This window comes from Cervus canadensis, chromosome 4 (assembly GCF_019320065.1).
Source record: "Cervus canadensis isolate Bull #8, Minnesota chromosome 4, ASM1932006v1, whole genome shotgun sequence".
In the NCBI taxonomy this organism is placed as follows: domain Eukaryota; kingdom Metazoa; phylum Chordata; class Mammalia; order Artiodactyla; family Cervidae; genus Cervus; species Cervus canadensis.
In genome coordinates, this window is record NC_057389.1 from 104,340,748 (window position 1) to 104,357,817 (window position 17,070).

Here is a 17,070-nt window from a genome sequence, read left to right on the forward strand (position 1 = left end):
TGCCATATGAAATCACCAAAGGATATTAACGGAACTATGGATCAGGACTCCACACTCGCTTCCACACACAGGTCTCATGCACACAAGACAGCCTCTGGGATGACCCGGCCACCAAGGAAATAGTTTGTCACCTCTTGTGACGTTTATTAGGGCTTTCCAGGTGGCGCTGGTGGTAAAGAACCCACATGCCAATGCAGGAGACATAAGAGACGCCGGTTGGATCCCTGGAGGAGGGCATAGCAACCCACTCCAGTATTCTTCCCTGGAGAATCCCCATGGACAGAGGAGTCTGGAGGGCTACACAGTCCATAGGGTCGCACAGAGTCAGACACGACTGAAGCGACTTAGCACGCACGTGACGTTTCTTACCTTGGTCTCTACACCGACTAACCTGGTCGCCTCTGTGCCTGCCTGGGCCCCTCCCCTGAGTGCCGATGAACTTCCGACCCGGAGTCCGCTGTCAACCCAAGGGATAGCAGACTTCCCCTCCCTGGATGCCACCATAGGGAGACGGTAGGACGCATCTCCGGGGGGGTGGGGAGGGGCGTCCATTCGACCCCTCCAGGTGACATGGATCCCAGACGAGCCCCCAAATTGTTGAAAATGTCTTCCGCTGGCGCCGCGCGCTCCGAAAATGGATTGGCAAGGCAAACTTTACTTTTGCAGAAGGATGCACAACCAACAAGTGTGACCGGCCAGCACACTGAGTGGGAAGCCAGCTCTGTTTTATCGGCTAATTCAAGGGAAGGGCGAGAACAGTGAAGCAGCTAGGTGGGGGAGGGGTCGCCATGTGCAGTTTGTTTACAGGAATTTACAGACTACAAAAAGGCATGATTTTCCTAAGAAGGAAGCTGATTATATCCTTTTATTGAAAAGGTTACGTTATTCCTACATCCCCTCCCGGTTCTGGGCCGCCGCGGAGTTCAGCTTTTGCAAACTACGCCGGCGCGAGAGGGACTGTTTGATTGGCTATTTGTTGTGATGAGCCGGCAAATAGAAGCTACACGTAAGCCCCACCCCTTCCTGCCACGCCTCCACTCACGCAAGTCGGCCCTGGGCACGTCGCCGCCACGCGCGCGCTCGCACGCAGGGTGCGTGGTGACGTTACGGCGGCGCGGGCGCCATCCCGGAAGCGCGAGCAAGGCCGCCAGATGTGCAGGTGCTGCTGCCACCGACGCCCCGGCCGAGTTCAGGGTGGGGCTGGGGACGCAGGGGCCTCTGGGGATGCAGGCCGGGTTGGGCGCGGTCCCCGGGCTGTCGTGGGGTGGGGCGCGCCGCTGGCAACATCTGGGCACCCCTCCTGCGCACAGGCCTCAGTTTCCCCGTCTGCGCAGTGGATGCGCGGGTGGCGCTGTGGGCCGGATCCGGATCCGGGGCGCGAGAGTTGGGGCCTCTTGTATTCAGGCTGTGCCTTGTCACCAAAACCGGGCGTTGGCCTGTTTGGGCCTCAGTTTCCCGGTTTCACAAGGGCGGGGCATGAGGGGGTTGGGGAGCCCCGCCCCACTCGCGGGTTTTGCTGAGCTTGGGCGGCCTATTTAAATTCTGTTAAAAGACCTGGGTGGAGTAGCTGCCCCTCCCCGCTCTGGTGTGTGACCTTGGGCAATGGAGCCCACCCCTGTGTTGCCCTCGGAGGTGGTAGTGTCTGCCCAGTAGGGGGAATTGGGGATTAAATGAAGTGCTATACAAGTGTTTGTTCTTATTTTTGGAAGCACTGGGGAGGCCATCCTTAGATTCCTTCACGCTGCCCTCGGAGAAACTCCCTGCCCAGAACCCAGCGCCTCTTATCACTGTTGGTTTCAGTCCCCACAAACAGCATAGTGAGATTCTAATTCTTTGTTATTCCTGCTTTATGGATGACAGATCTAGGAGGTGAGATGACTTTCCCAAGGTCACACAGCCTCCCTCTCTCCCTCTCTGAGTTTTCCCCATAAATATATTTGGAGCAGGACCAGAGCCTATGCCGGGTTATTTCCACCCTGTATATAAGCCAGACTGTGGCTCAGATGGTAAAACGTCTGCCTACAATGTGGGAGACCCCGGTTCAATCCCCAGGTCAGGAAGATCCTCTGGAGAAGGAAATGGCACCCCACTCCAGTACTCTTGCCTGGAAAATCCCATGGACGGAGGAGCCTGGTAGGCTACAGACATGACTGAGCAATATCACTTTCTTTCACTTTCCTCCAAGAGGCAGCTGGTGGGAGAGTGTGCCTTGAATCCCTCAGCCCTCACATCTGGGAGCCAGAGATAGGAAAGAGCCCTGCTTTGAAGCAGAACCATTTCCCACAGGTCCAAATGCTGTACCTGCCAGGCTCTAGCTGCAGGCGTCCCACCACACGACTCTGTCCTTTGAGAGCCCAAGTGTCCCCTTTATACATGATCTTCTTTGGAAATGTGGAGGGTGTTGGTGTCCATACCTGGCACGTAGTAGGAGCTTAGTAAGCATGGTGATTGGCGCTGGAGTGTGAGGGGAGGGGGGGGTAGTTATATTTCATCAGGTGTGACAATTTATCTCTGGACAGCACATGGGGGGCTGCAAACCAATAGCCAGATTCAGCACTAAGAGAAATGTACTCTTGGCCTCAATGGGGTAAATGTTAGTTGCTGACATTTGTAAATGAGGTGATTTCACAGGGACAAGAAATCCATGTTTCAGTTTTTCCTTTTTTTTTTCTGGAAAGAAACAGAAGTCTGGCAGGAATCAGGGACTGTAAGAAGCAGCTGTCCTGTCAGAGGTAGATACTGAACATCCAAGTCACATTTGTGGATCCTATGGGCCGTGGGCATTTGAGTTGTGACCCATGGTTACTGGTTGTGTGTCAATGGCCCAGTACCTCAGTCTCTGAGCATCATTTTCCTTATACATAAATAAGGATGGTAACAGTTGCTGGTGCTTGAAATTGGTGTCTTGTTTAGCATAGAGTAGATGCTCAATAAAGAGGAGGGTAGACGTGGACTCTGAAAGCCCTTCCTCATCCTGTGCGTGAATCTTAACCAGTTGCAAGTGGGCTTTTCTGTTGGCCATTAAATGTGCTGACCCCAGAGCCAAGCTATGTCAGGATTCTGGGTTTTTCCTGAGTGTCATTAGGAGGGCCAGTGCCGAAGCCGTGGGCCCTACTGCCCTAGCATGGTCTCGGAAGTCCCCAGCTGCTGGGATGTAATCTGTGTGCCAGAGAAGCTGGGAGCTGCAGAGCCATCTGGATTGTTGGGGCTCACTGCCTGGCTTTAAGTTGCTAATAGAAGTCTAGCTTCAGAGCTGAGTTTGAAAGTTTCTGTTTTGCTCTCAGCAAATTAAATTCTGGCAATCCCTTGCTGTGAGCTGGGTTCTGGGCTTGGCTCTGGAGAAAGCAGCAGGCCAGAAAGACATGCCTTTGTTCTGCTGCAGCTGACATTGTGGGGGTGACCGGCAAATGGGTCACCTGATAACTAAAATAATTTCAGGAAGAGATGAGACAGTGGAACCATTTAAAAAGGTGAAGTGATGAGAGTGCCCAGAGTGGGGGTAGTCATCAAAGAGCCTCTTGGGAGAGAAGGCATTGGAGTGGGTAATGATTTGAGGGACAGCCATGTATATTCTCCCAGCGGGGATGGCAGGTGCAGAGGCAGGGGATATGGGAGGAGGGTGGCAGATCTATGCAGGAGGAAGTTGCCTGTGACTTTAGGCACATGGGAGTTGGGGGTGTGGAGGTAGAAGGGGTGATGGGATTCTGATGTGCTTGGGTACAAGTTATAAATATGAATTCCGGTGATTCTCAAAACACTCCTGAATTTCTGGGATGACAAAGCTGAGGCTCAGGTGGCATGACCCGCTTCATGTGGCTTGCAGGGTTCCCAGACCCTCTTTTCCATCCCACCTCCCCCACTTCCTGATGCAAACCGAAAATTCTTTATTCCTGCCTGTTTCAGGCAGCGGAGGAGGAGGAAGAGATGGACCCCCCGGACTCGGCCTCGAGGGTCTTCTGTAGCCGCATCCTGAGCATGGTGAATGCGGACGATGTCAGCGCCATCATCCTGGCCCAGAAGAACATGTGAGTGAGGCCAAGGGCCCTGGGGCCCCGGCGTGGGAAGGAATCCACTTGCTGGCCAACATTCTTGCCCTGCCCGCCTCTACCCTGGTCCCACACTGGTGATAAAATGAAGGAAGTGAGCAAATCTTCTGGCTGGCTCCAAAGTGAATTCCTTCCTTGCCTGGAGGCGAGGCCCTGGCACTGGCAGCGGGGCTCTGGGACAGTTTTGCAGCTGTGGACAGTTTGGCGGGGGCCGCAGCAGCTCCTACCCCGAGGCCTGTGGTGGGGAGACCTGGGTTGGGGGGAGGATAAGGAAGGGGCTGTGGGATTTAAGGGAGCCATGGCTCACTTCCTGTCAGGCGCCTGTTCTCACAGCCTAGGCTGTCTCTGCAGTGCATGTGGGGTCACTTGGAAGGGCTGGGAATGCCCTTTGCCCCCTTTGGGACTTGGCACTGTAGCCACCACAACTTCCCCCTAATTCCAGCATGCTCTCTGATACAATCTGGGGGTGGAATCAGTCTCCTGGGGCTTTATTTTTGTGTCTTTAAGCTAAAAGTTCTTCATTCCATTTATGGCACAGCATGGACCTTTCCTTTCTCGTCCTGTGACAAGGGTGCTGGATCTGCCTGGGTCTCAGCACCACCCATCTCCCTCCTGGGTCTTAAGGTCAGATTCAGACCTAGCCCTGGGGGAACTCCCAGGCTGAGAGGAGACAAAATCAGACTTGAACCTTCCTGGCCTCAGGGTATCAGGACTGGACCAGAGAAAGAACCTGGGGAAACAGGAGAGTCAAAGAGTCTGCTTGAGGGAGAGGGTGAAGGCTACATGAGAAGGGCACCCTTGAGGAGGGTTTTGAAAGTTGAATAGGAGTTTGCTAGCTGTCTCAGACACCAGGTAGAGCTCCACAGGACACAGGAATGATGTACACCGAGGTCACGGAACAGGAAAAGGCCTAGCAGGATCAGTTGGCAGGGCCCTGGAGGCTGAGCAGAGGAGTCGGTGCCCTTTTTCTGCTGCCAGGCTGGACCGCTTTGAAAAGACCAACGAGATGCTGCTCAACTTCAACAACCTGTCAAGTGCCCGCCTGCAGCAGATGAACGAGCGCTTCCTGCACCACACAAGGACCCTGGTGGAGATGAAGCGGGACTTGGACAGTATCTTCCGCAGGATCAGGTGGGTGGTCCCCCTCCAGCCTCCGCCTCCCACTCCATGCCTCAGGTTCCTCTTCTTTTCCATGAGGGCCGTCCTCTCCACATAGCAGGGTGGGAGACTCAGCTTGTTTGTTTTACAAGGCTTCATCACACACTTAGTATTGGAGGACTGAAAACCTTAGAGTTTCTGAACTTAAGTTTTATTTCTTTTTGAACATGCAATATAGCACTGGACCCATAATGCAAAAGGTAGGCAGGAGCAGACAGTGAAAGGCTAGCCTCCTGTCTGCTTTGGCCTCCACCCAGTTCCCCAGGTCTTCTCTCAAGAGGAAAATGAGATTCCCGGATTTTGTGGGTCCTTCTCGAGCTGGTTTCCACGAGGACAGGGAAAGACAGTGTCCAAGTCCCCAGTCACACAGAACACTTGACAATCCCCACCCCCCGCCCCGGAGCTCACATCACCGCTGCTGCTGCTAACAGCTGGGGCGCCTGGCCCTGGAACCAGCTACGGCGGTATTTCTGGCCGACCATGCCGCTTCCTCTATTTCAGGAGCAGCCACGTCTGCTGGCAAAGTAGGTGCTGCAGATTGAGGGCAACAGGTTGGAGCAAGCTCTATGCAGAAATCATGAAACAGGCCAGATAAATCCTGTGTAAGAGGGCATCTTTTCTGGGGCACCTCACCAGGCTGCCCACCCGTGTGTGGTGTCGCAGGGATGGGGCTAGAGCAGGAACCCCAAAGGCTGACATGTATGTGTCACTCAGTGAAAGTGAAAGTGTTGGTCAGCCAGTCATGTCCGACTCTTTGCAACCCCGTGGACTGTAGCCCGCCAGGCTGCTCTGTCCATGGAATTCTCCAGGCCAAAATACTGGAGTAGGTTGCCATTTCCTTCTCCAGGGGATCTTCCCGACCCAGGGATAGAACCTGAGTCTCCCACATTGCAGGTAGATTCTTTACTGTCTAAGCCACCAGGGAAAGTTCTGATGTCCCTCAGGAAGGAGATAAGTGTGTCTGCCCAGGCAGGGACGCAGCAGCAGTGGTACTTTGTGGGGAGGAATTGGGGGACGGTGCTGGCTGACCAGAGTCAAGGGTGAGAGACTGCTCTGAAGACCCTTTTGTAACTCTTTGTAAACAGAACTGCATTGAAAAAAGTGAAAATCTCAGTTGCTCAGTTGTGTCAGACTCTTTGCGACCCCAGGGACTGTAGCCCGCCAGGCTCCTCGTCCATGGGATTTCCCAGGCAAAGATACTGGAGTGGGTAGCCTTTCCCTTCTCCAGAGGATCTTCCCAACCCGGGTCTCCTGCATTGCAGGCGGGTTCTTTACCATCTGAGTCACCAGGGAAGCCCAAACAGAACTGTATTACTTCAGGTACAAAGAAAAAACCAACAGTTAAAAAAGGGAAACAGGTGCCTCTCTGTGAACTTCAGTTTAATGAGTGCCGATGTTTGGGGCGTGGACAGGCAGGCCCTCCCGGCCCCCTATACAGACATCCTCGCCCCAGATGGAAAGACAGGCTGGGACACGTCCCCCAGAGGAGTGGCTGTTGAGGTGAGGGGAAGGGGAGCTTCCTGGAAGGTGGTCCTGGTGGAAGAGGGTGAGACACATGGCCTTACAGGCAGGGCCCAGCCCCAGCCCTGAGGACACTCGGAGGCTGGGTGACAGCAGGGCAGCTACCATCCATCGCGGGGTCGAGGTCCGCGGGCTGAGCGCCAGGCCCCGCTCCGGCCTGGGAGCAGGGTGCGGCTGGCAGTGAGCGGGAGGCTCTGGCCTGCAGCGGGCCCAGCTGTCTCCTCAGCAGGCTCAGCCCTGTGTGCCTTCCCTTCCCCCACAGGACACTGAAAGGGAAGCTGGCCAGACAGCACCCGGAGGCCTTCAGCCGTAAGTGTCACCCAGAACTCCTGCATCCCACTTGCGGGCTCTGTACCCTTCGATGTCCGTGCCCTCAGCCCAGGGCTGGCTTCTGGAATGCACCCCACGGGCTGACACCAGGCCCAGGCCCTGGTGGGTCGTGGGTCCAGAGAAGTGGGGCAGGGGTCTGGCCTGGTCTTCTTGGCAACCTGCAGAGCAGGTGTTGAGATCAGAATCTCCTCTTTTGGCAGAGGCCCTAACAACGGGATGTTCATGAAGATGACCCTCCTTAGCCCAGTGAGTGTCATGTACCCACTATGAGGCAGGCTGTTACCCGTAGCCACCTGTGAGGTGGGGGCTGTGCCCAGCGGGGCAGTGACTTGGCAGAGGAAGCACAGCGTCGTCCATGCTGAGCCTCACTTTACCCAGTCTGCTGAATGGGCCAACAGCTCCCCACCCAGGGCTGCTGAAACCACAGGCACAAAGGCAGTGCCATCATCTCCCAGTTTATAGAGCAGGGAGCTGAGGCACAAGCAGGTGAGGGGCCAGGCCCAGGTGACACAGTCAAGAGGGCAGAGCCAGGCTCAGGCTCACCGCCCAGGGCCCATATAGGCCAGACCCCGGAGAACCTGAGTCCTTACCTCACTTCACCTTAGAGAGAGGCCTCTCACCTGCCAAGGCCTCAGTTTCCTCCTCTGTAAAGTGAACAAAGTCTTGTCCTGTGGGGTGGAGGTAGCTGTCAGGGGTCATGGGCCCAATTAATCCCTCATCACAGTGCCCAATGATGACAGTGACTCAGCCAGCTCTTGGGTCTCCTTCCCCCAGACATCCCAGAGGCATCCCTCCTGGAGGACGAAGATGAAGACCCCATCCCGCCTAGCACCACCACCACCATTGCCACCTCGGAACAGAGCACAGGCTCGTGTGACACCAGCCCCGACACCGTCTCCCCCTCCCTCAGCCCAGGCTTCGAGGACCTGTCCCATGTCCGGCCTGGCTCCCCCGCCATCAACGGTCGCAGCCATACAGATGACGAGGAGACGCCGGGCGAGTAGCCCCGCTCCCAGGAGCTCCGAGCGGGTCTCAGGGCAGCAGCAGCATCGCTCCCCAGATGTCTGAAGTGGTGGAGAACCCTGCCCCGAGACACTCAGCTTTGCCACCCTAGTCTGTCATTTAGGGCTCGCCGAGGGGACAAGGCTCCCTCCCTAGAATTCCTGGGGATCTTTCATTCCTGCTCCTTCCTCACTGAGAACATCTCTCTTCTGTGGATCCCTGTATCAGACTGGGGATGACCAGTCCATCTGGAGTTGGGCTGGAGCACAGGGAGCTTTTCCAGAGTCAGGCCTTAGGTCTACTCTGAACAACACTTAAAGCTTCCCAGAGATCAGAGCCAGATGTCCCCTACCCCAGCCCTCTGGTCAGAACCCCCTCAAGACAGTCAAGCACTGTCATATCCAAGTTCACAGAGCCCACCCCTGCGCCTACTAATTCTGGTCTTCTTGCCCCTTCCTCTAATGAAAGTACTGAATCCTTTCTCCAATCATTATCTCAAGGAGGTTTCTGAAACAGTTGTAGAAGGCTCAAGACAGAGATTAGCCATCCACTCAGCCCCAAGCCTGGTTGGGCCCTGTTTCTCTGACCAGAGGTGTAGACCTCTAGGGCCTAACAAGCCTCTCCTTGGGCCTTTGTGGAGCAAGCCGAGCAACCTTGGAAAACAGAGTTAAGTGGAATATTTTTGTACCCGATGTTTACAGATGCTGTTGGGAAGCTATCAATAAAGAGACTCTGTTACTAAAAAGGGGAGGGTGTAACTAGCAGTGACTTCCTTCCACCCTTGGGTGCAGCATCCCCAAACAGGGACAGGTGCTGCATGTGGGACAGCCTGGTTATGGATCGCCAGGCACCACTGGCCTAGAAAGAGATGTGGCTGCTCTGCTGCGTGGGAGTCCCCAGTGGTGACAACCATAATGACCCCACTTCCTATCACCACAGAAGCCTTCCCACTGCTTGCACATCATTTCCTTACTTCCTTGAATAATTCCTCTAAATCTCAGGCCCCAAAATGGGCTCCTCAGGGAGCTAGACGGGGTCCCATTCCCCATCAGACAAGGTCACAGAGTCCCCTCATCTTTGAAGCACTTTCCATTCTGTTATTAAAGGTCTCTTCCCAGACTTCAGTGTGTCTGCATTTGCCTGGTCCATAGTGGGCGCCGGGAAGTGGTCAGTGAAGTAAGAAGGTACGCTGAGCAATGGCTCCACTGTGAAGAAGCCGCCTGCAGTGCAAATGTGGGTTCGATCCCTGGGTCAGGAAGATCCCTTGGAGGACACCATGGCAATCCACTCCAGTATTCCTGCCTGGAAAATCCCATGGACAGAGGGGTCTGGCAGGCTACAGTCTATAGGGACGGAGTCAGACACGACCGAAGCGATTTAGCACAGCACGCTGCCAAACCCGCGGATAACTTCGTCCTCACTTGTTCCCGGCGCCCAGCACTTTTTAACTTCTTCCGTCGCAGATCCAAAACAGACCCTGGGACCCACTTCATTTCCTTGAGTGAATGCACCAACCCCACCTGCTCTCCGCGCTCCTGTACGCAGCCACCCCGATATCTATTTATGCACAGCAGCCAGAGAACCTCCAGTGGCTCCCAGGGGTCTAGCCCCCGCGCCGCCTCCCGCCTCCTGCCTCCCGCCTGGACCCCTGCGTCTTTGGACCTACGGCTTAATACCTTTCTTTCAGCACAAAGGTCTCTCCTACTCTGTTTAAATATTTCCGGAGCACCCGCTATGTGCGGGCCGTCTTCCAGGCGGTTTGGAAACAGCGGGCAGTAACACCTGGAAACGTGCGGCAGTCTTACTACGTGACCCGGTGGGTGGGGCTCACACCCGGAAGCCAGTGGGCGAAGGTCCCACTCAAGCGCCGCGACTTCGTTCGCCTGCACCCATCACGGGGGCGGGGCGGGGTCGCGGGCGGGGCACGGCGCGCGGCGAGGATTGTGACGCAAGCACGCAGCGTGCTCGGTGCGCAGGCGCTTTCGGCGGCGAATCGGCGGTTTCCGGTTCCGCCGCCCTCTTTCTCTTCAACCAGGCGGCCGAGCAGGTTGGTGGTGGAGGCCTTGCGGGTTGGCGGTGGGCCGGGTTGGTTTGTAGGGTTCGGGGGACTATGGGGACCCAGGGAACGGAGGCGGCGGCCTGGAATCCGTGTAGGCGGGCCAGGTTCTGCGGGATGGCTTAGCAAGGCACGCTGGGCTGGGTTCCGGTCCCGAGCTGGGCCCCGCGAGGGAAATCGACATTTGGAAGGGGAGCTTGCCTGCTCCGCCGGCCCCAGCTATCTGAGGAGGCCTTGGGGAGAGAGCGTGTGTCCTTCGGGGATGATCCAATATAATGCGGAGGGGTGTTAACTGTAATTTTTTCTCGTGGCGGAAACTGCCAGTGCCTTCGAAAATATGAAGCCCCTGAGCTGGGTTTCCATCTATCTCCTTTGCTAAGTCTGTAAAGAGAGTCTGGTAGTAGCAACTGTTTTCTTAACTTAGAAGAAGAAAACGGTGCTCGCTTCGGCAGCACATATACTAAAAAAAAAAAAAAAAAAGATGAAAACGATACCTGTGTAAACAAGTGCCAGGCACGTGGTTAGCAGTTGTTATATATGGGTTGGATAAAAAGCAGGAAGTGTGGTCTGAGCATTAGGGTGTAACCCAGAAGGAAGCCGGAGTTTTGGGTGTCTGAGCTTGGTATTGAAGAGGAAAAGGGATTGTAGGGAGGAAAGTGTGTGTGTTGGGATGCTACTAAGATGAGATTCTCACCCAGGCTACAGGAAGCAGCAGGGTCTGGTGAGGAGAGGAAGGGTGGGACTTCCAGACCACCTTGGAGAAAATATGCTTGGCAGGGTGGTGCCCTAAAGTTGAAGGTGCAGGCTCAGAGGGGCAGAAGGAAACAGGCACAGAGGTGGGCCTGCATTTGAGGTCGAGGCATGCACGGGGCTGTCAAGGACTAAACCTGCCTGGTCAGCCTGTGAGCTGGGGCTGCTCAGACGTTTAGCGATCACCACTCCCCCATCCATGCTAACTCTCTCTCCCGAGCAGACGCAGAGATGCAGATCTTTGTGAAGACCCTGACGGGCAAGACCATCACCCTTGAGGTCGAGCCCAGTGACACCATTGAGAATGTCAAAGCCAAAATCCAAGACAAGGAGGGTGAGTTGGACTGAGTCTGAGTGCTTGGCCCAGTAGGAACTCCTCAGCCCTGGGTATCTGCTGTCCTGTGTGGAATGGGTGCTGGGCTTCAACAGATCTCAGACATGCCCGTGTTCCTCAGTGTCATCTTGGGAAGGCAGCTTGCCCTCCCTACCTCAGTTTCCCTTTTGACAGATTGGGGTAATCCTGGCACAGCCTGTGTGTGTGTGTGTGTGTGGCGGCGGAGGGGGGTGGTTGTGGCAGTTGCCAGCAGTGTGCTTGCTAGAGAGCCTCTATCATGGAAATCCTCTTTTCTTAGGCATCCCACCTGACCAGCAGCGTCTGATCTTCGCGGGCAAACAGCTGGAGGATGGCCGCACTCTGTCAGACTACAATATCCAGAAAGGTACGGGGGTGGGGTGGCTAGACAGGACCTCAGTGAGGCCTAGGACCCAGGATGGAATACTGACCGTCTGTCACCAGGAGGGAGCTGTAGAGGAGGGTGGTCCTTAAGGTGGGGATCAAATGGCACTAGGGGGTGTTGCTCTCTAAAGTGCTGTTTTCATCGCTGAAAAGCATCTCCATCAGTGTTTTCCAAATGGCCATGGTTTCTCGTGTTCTTAGTCACTTTTTTTTTTAAGGCCTCTGTGTGTGTGTGTATTAATGTTATAAGTATTGTAAAGGAAATCACCACTTTTTCCCTAGCAAAATAAAAGGTTATCCTTGTATCTTTTAGGAATTGCCTTGCTTGTGGGGAAACGCAGATGGATACCACTGTTGATGTATATTTATATTAGTCTCCAATTTCGTGAGGACTGGTGGGACATGACAAGGTGGAGGTTCTGTGCGGTGGCATGTCCATCTGCACATACCCACGGGATTCTGATGTAGCCCCATCATACTTGATAAACTGGTCTGGAGGGCCCTGGAGGCTGCCCTCCACCCGTGGGACTGAGGTGGTGAGGCAAGGCTCGGTCAGTGTCTCTCTCCGCCCTTCATTTCCTGTAGAGTCCACCCTGCACTTGGTGCTTCGTCTGCGAGGCGGCATCATTGAGCCTTCCCTCCGCCAGCTCGCTCAGAAATACAACTGCGACAAGATGATCTGCCGCAAGTACGGCTCCCGTGCAGGGGCCGGGGTGGGGGGGGTGCGGGCCGGCGGGGCGGGGTGTGCCCTCACCGGCCCTGCTGTGCGCCCACAGGTGTTACGCCCGCCTGCACCCCCGTGCTGTCAACTGCCGCAAGAAGAAGTGCGGCCACACCAACAACCTGCGCCCCAAGAAGAAGGTCAAGTAAAACTCCTCCACCGGCTTCTCCTTTGCCCCCAGGGCGGCCTCCTGCCCAATCCCCGTGGTCCTGGGGCCTCAATAAAGTTTCCCTTTCGTTGACTGGAGCAGTAATTGGTGTCCCTGTGGCTGGTCTGTCCAGTGGGGAGGTGACTGAGGTGTGGACATCTACGGGACTTTGTGTCACTCAGCTCTTCATAGCCCTTGGGGGGTCCCAGGTCTGGAGTTCCACTTGTCTCATCTGTAAATTGGGCCATGGGCCTGTCCTTCACATCTGAAGTTGTCATAACCACAGCACAGGCAAGTCTCAGACCTGGCCCTCTGCCACATAACCTAGTGAGCCCTCCCATTTGGGTTTACCATCTGAAATATGAGAATAAAGACCTTCAACCAAGTGACTGGTGGGACCCAGTCAGGCACATTTAACAGCCCCTCATGTCTGGGCCCTGGAGGTGTTTGGGTGTGGGTGGGTGGGTGGATAGGATGGAACACCCCACCTAGTGTGTAATAACACCTTTTCTCCGTTCTGCCTGACCACTGGAGCCCCTGGGCCCCACCCAAGACATGTCTGTCAGCTGAGGGTGGCAGCACCCTGGCAAGCCCATGTTTTTATTTGTCTTGGGATGACTGGGGCTGGATGTAGGTGACAACTCAGGCCCAGACAGTGATGCCTGAGAATAGCTGAGACCTGGAGGCCGTCGCTTCATGTCTCAGGTAGATGAGTTTTTTGTTAGCTGCCCCTCCCTCCCTAAGGCCAGGCCACCATTTTCCTGGTCTACCCACTTGTCCACTCCTAGAGGAGGGAGGTTCTGAAGTTCAAATTAGGCAGTGTGTATCCAGCTCTCAGGCCTCTCAATATGAAACACTATACCACCACCCTCGCCCTGCCCTGCCCTGGACTCCCATCTCAGGGGCTCTTTTTCAGCTCACTTCCAATCAGGGCTCCCCTGATAGCTCAGTTGGTAAAAGAATCCACCTGCAATGCAGGAGACGCTGGGTAGGGAAGGTCCCCTGGAAAAGGAGTAGGCTACCCACTCCAGTATTAGCTCAGACGGTAAAGAGTCTGCCTACAATGCCGGAGACCCAGGTTCGATCCCTGGGTCAGGAAGATCCCCTGGAGAAGGAAATGGCAACCCACTCCAGTATTTTTGCCTGGAAAATCCCATGAACTGAGGATCCTGGTAGGCTACAGTCTATGGAGTCGGACACGACTGAGCGACTTCACTTTCACCGACTCCAGTATTCTTGGGCTTCCCTTGTGGCTCAGCTGGTAAAGAATCCGCCTGCAATGCTGGAGACCTGGGTTGGGAAGATCCCATGGAGAACTGGAAGTCTACCCACTCCAGTGTTCTGGCCTGGAGAATTCCATGGACTGTATAGTCCCATGGGGTTGCAAAGAGACAGGACTGAGTCAGTTTCTTTTTCCAACCGGTTCACATAGGACCTGCTAGTCAGTCTGCTGTGGGCTGGGTTCCAGCGACTTGAGCTTTCCAATGTCAACCTGCGCTCAGATCCCACTCTTGTCCCAACCTTGTGGCGTCAAATGACGAATATCACTTCCCAGATTGCTTTTTCTTTAGTTGTGTGGAAATGGGATGTGAGGAAGTGAAGTCAGGTGTTGACAGTTGTATAGAAACAAAACCTTGTGTATATAGAACCTTATATTCGAGATCAAAAACTTTGAGAAGGCGAGCGCTGGACAGGAATGAACACGGGGTGGGGTGGCTAGAGGGTGTCAGTCCTGAGAAGCCCTCCAGTCTTTGCTTCCCATTCTTCCCCGGGGTTTCCTCCAGGTTGGCTAGGTTCCGAGGCCTCCGGGCCTTAAGGGGGCGCCAGGCGCATCGCAGCAACCTGATCCCGGGCGGGGCCAGAGCTGCGCAGTCATGATCACAGCGGAGGCCGCATCAGAGTCCACTGTCCCTGCGGTGCCCGGTGATACGGCCGCCACTGGAGTCCCAGAGCGCGAGGAGCTGGTGTGGCCCTGGGTGAGCTCGAGCCCGAGCGGGAACATGAGTGGGGCGGGCGGTGCAGGCCCGGGGGCGCCAGCTTCATGCCCTAGCCATGCTCCCCGCTCCGTAGAAAGATGCTCCGATCCGGGCGCTGGTGCAGCGCATCCACCAGCTGCAAGCTGAGCGCGCGCAGGCCTTCCGCCGGCTGGAGGAGTGAGTGTGGGCGTATGGGAGGGGAGGGGTCCCAATGTTCGGCCCTCAGCCCACTCTGAGGATGGGCGAGCCTTGAGGGAGGAATTGGGTCCCCGCGCGCCTCAGAGGTGGAGCGGGGTTTGCGGGGAGACCAGATCGCTCCCTTCCCTATGCGCTGGGGTGCGCTCGTCTCGGGTTACCCTGCGGGGATCGGAACATCCTCCACACTCTGGGGTCGAGGGACACTTCTTGGGCGGCTTTCAGGCGGTCGATGGGGGTGCAGGGCCTGAGAGCCGGGGCCGTAGCCTCAGGACCCCCACCTGCCGCAGAGGCCACCGCCAGTACCTGAGCAGCGGCCCGCCCTACGACTTCCCGCGCTACCGGAGCACCGTACACGAGGTGACCCAGGTCTTCGCCGCCGCCTCGAGAGAGGTGCTGGCGGTGGAGGCCGAGCTAGCCGGACCCCGAGCGCAGCCGCTGCTCGCGAGTCACGTGCGTAGCCTGCAGCAGCTGGAGGAGACGCGACTGACCACGGTGAGGCCCCGTTCCCGGGGTCTTGGCCCACGGTGCACCCCTTGGGGGAAGGGCCACATTCCGTCCCTGCAAACCCCGCCCCTGGCGCCCCAGCACCCGCCTCTACACGCCCCAGCTAAGTCGTCCATTAAGATTTCACTTGAGAGTCTCAGGCTTAGCCCCCTCCTTTCTGCCCCCACTTTTATCCAGGACACGTCCGCTCCGTCCCAGACCCCACCTCTCCAGGGCTCCTCCCCGCTCTGGCTTGTCCCAGTGCCCCGGATCTGTTACTCCGCCCTCAGATTGGGCGCCGTGAAACTCCAGGTCGAGTCCCCTTCCTAGTAACCCCAGATCCCAGCCTAAGTTGTGGGCCTGTGACCCGGCCTACCCTGCCTTCACAGCCAATCTTGATCGATATACAAGGCCACGTGAAGCCACGCCCGCACCACACTCTCCGCTGGGATTCCCAGGCCAACCCAAGTCTAGGTTTTTGGCCTACTTCCAAATTGGGATTATAACGCCCTGGCTGGTCTTTGAGACTAAGAGATTCTGCCTACTTTATACCCCCACCTGCACCACTCCTGTCCCCCAATCCCTGGCTAAGATTTCACCCTTATTCCCCTTCTCCGCCTACATGAGGCCACACCCTCTGACTCTAGGGCCCGCCCACTCGGCCCCCCTGGTCAGGAGCCCCTCTAAACCTAATCCTAGATTCCTCCAGCGTTAACAAAACCGCTGCCCTTGAGACTCCTGCCTGCTTTGCCCCTCCTCCCCCTTGTGCTGCCTTTCTGGGTGCTTCAGTGTTTCCCCCTCCCTCCTGAGGGCACAGCCTCTGCCAACCATGACATCCTCCTTGCTGCCCATTCCCCAACCAGGTGGCCCTGCTGCAGCTGATGGGGACACCAGAGCTGACTGGGCAGGACGACAGCCTGCAGATGCACCAGCTGAAGATGAAGTGAGTGCTGCCTCCCAGTGGGCTGACCATGCTAGATCTGCATAGGCATCATTGGGCACCCAGCCCCAAACAGGCATGCCCCAGGGCTGGCAAGGTCGACCGCCAACCCTGCACACACAACCCGTTGGGTGTGCACACCAGAACCTTCACCTGGTGATCCTAGATGAACTACCCACCTTCCCCCAGTGCATATGCCCTGCCCTTTCACACCAGACTTGTGGATTTTCAGGACACACCTGCACACCTCACACCCGTCGATCCCGCTCACATGGCTCGACTCGGAGCTTGGACGTGGTTGCCCAGGCCCTACCAGCACACGCCTGCACATTCCTGCCTTTCGCCTCCCAGACACACACATGTGCACACCCACTAGACATCTGCCACAGTCACCCAGCACACCTTCCTGCTGGCACACACTCACTCAAGGTGACCTTTCCTCCTGCCACTCTGACCCACAGGACCACCCCTCCTCCCAGGCACCTCAGTGGTCCTCCCACTGCTAGTGCTGCTTGGAGGTCTGGCGGCAGGCAGGAGGGCCCGGGGCTTGCTACAGCCCCCTTGGAGCTGCACTGCGGCGGCTAATTCGCCCCATCTGGGTTTTATTTATAGTTCCCATCCACTCTTGTAGGGTAATTAAAACCATGGAAGCGATCAGTGAGGTTCTCCAGGACCTCAGGTTTGATGCGGAATCTGCCGAGTGATGGTGGCTCCGCAGGGACAAGAGAGATGGAAAATGGGGCATATGGAGCCCTGCCCTGACCACCAGCTGGCTGGGGTCACACCCCACCGGACCACTAACCCTCCCTGAGTTCACTTCACCTCTCATAATAAAGAACCTTCTGTCTGCAGCTGCTCCACTATCTCTTGTGTCCTGGGGTGCTGGGGTGGGGTCCCACAAAGCCAGGGATGCTGGGTGCAAGAGTCCCTTCCACCACCCCCACTGCATGACTGTGGAAACTCTGGTGTTTTGAAGCCCACTCTCCAAGGAGTTTAGAACCAGAT

The 17,070-nt window shown here is 56.2% G+C and overlaps 3 protein-coding genes and 1 long non-coding RNA gene across 6 annotated transcripts; 3 read left to right on the forward strand and 1 right to left on the reverse strand.

Moving 5' to 3' along the window:
* The first annotated feature begins 1,034 nt into the window (after window positions 1-1,034).
* KXD1 (KxDL motif containing 1) lies at window positions 1,035-8,802 on the forward strand. Of its 3 annotated transcripts, XM_043467397.1 has the most exons (6): window positions 1,067-1,194; window positions 3,904-4,025; window positions 5,025-5,177; window positions 6,988-7,157; window positions 7,256-7,301; window positions 7,830-7,960. In XM_043467397.1, exons 2-5 carry the CDS (start codon window positions 3,925-3,927, stop codon window positions 7,279-7,281), a joined length of 450 nt encoding a protein of 149 aa, XP_043323332.1. In that variant the 5' UTR covers window positions 1,067-1,194; window positions 3,904-3,924; the 3' UTR covers window positions 7,282-7,301; window positions 7,830-7,960. The 3 variants fall into 3 exon arrangements, with proteins under 3 accessions (XP_043323333.1, XP_043323332.1, XP_043323331.1); XM_043467398.1 differs by lacking the exon at window positions 7,256-7,301 and having other exon boundaries at window positions 1,035-1,159; window positions 6,988-7,034; window positions 7,830-8,802; XM_043467396.1 differs by lacking the exon at window positions 7,256-7,301 and having other exon boundaries at window positions 1,074-1,194; window positions 6,988-7,034; window positions 7,830-8,802.
* LOC122440761 lies at window positions 6,570-9,932 on the reverse strand. The gene is made up of 2 exons (XR_006269160.1): window positions 9,734-9,932; window positions 6,570-7,213 (listed from the first exon to the last, which is right to left on the reverse strand). It is a non-coding gene; the product is annotated as an uncharacterized LOC122440761 (long non-coding RNA).
* A 44-nt stretch (window positions 9,933-9,976) lies between these two features.
* Window positions 9,977-12,573, forward strand: UBA52 (ubiquitin A-52 residue ribosomal protein fusion product 1). The gene is made up of 5 exons (XM_043467400.1): window positions 9,977-10,104; window positions 11,087-11,197; window positions 11,496-11,582; window positions 12,185-12,287; window positions 12,376-12,573. Exons 2-5 carry the CDS (start codon window positions 11,095-11,097, stop codon window positions 12,467-12,469), a joined length of 387 nt encoding a protein of 128 aa, XP_043323335.1. The 5' UTR covers window positions 9,977-10,104; window positions 11,087-11,094; the 3' UTR covers window positions 12,470-12,573.
* A 1,194-nt stretch (window positions 12,574-13,767) lies between these two features.
* REX1BD (required for excision 1-B domain containing) lies at window positions 13,768-16,916 on the forward strand. The gene is made up of 5 exons (XM_043467405.1): window positions 13,768-14,444; window positions 14,539-14,621; window positions 14,930-15,134; window positions 15,989-16,068; window positions 16,697-16,916. Exons 1-5 carry the CDS (start codon window positions 14,343-14,345, stop codon window positions 16,767-16,769), a joined length of 543 nt encoding a protein of 180 aa, XP_043323340.1. The 5' UTR covers window positions 13,768-14,342; the 3' UTR covers window positions 16,770-16,916.
* Window positions 16,917-17,070: the final 154 nt, after the last annotated feature.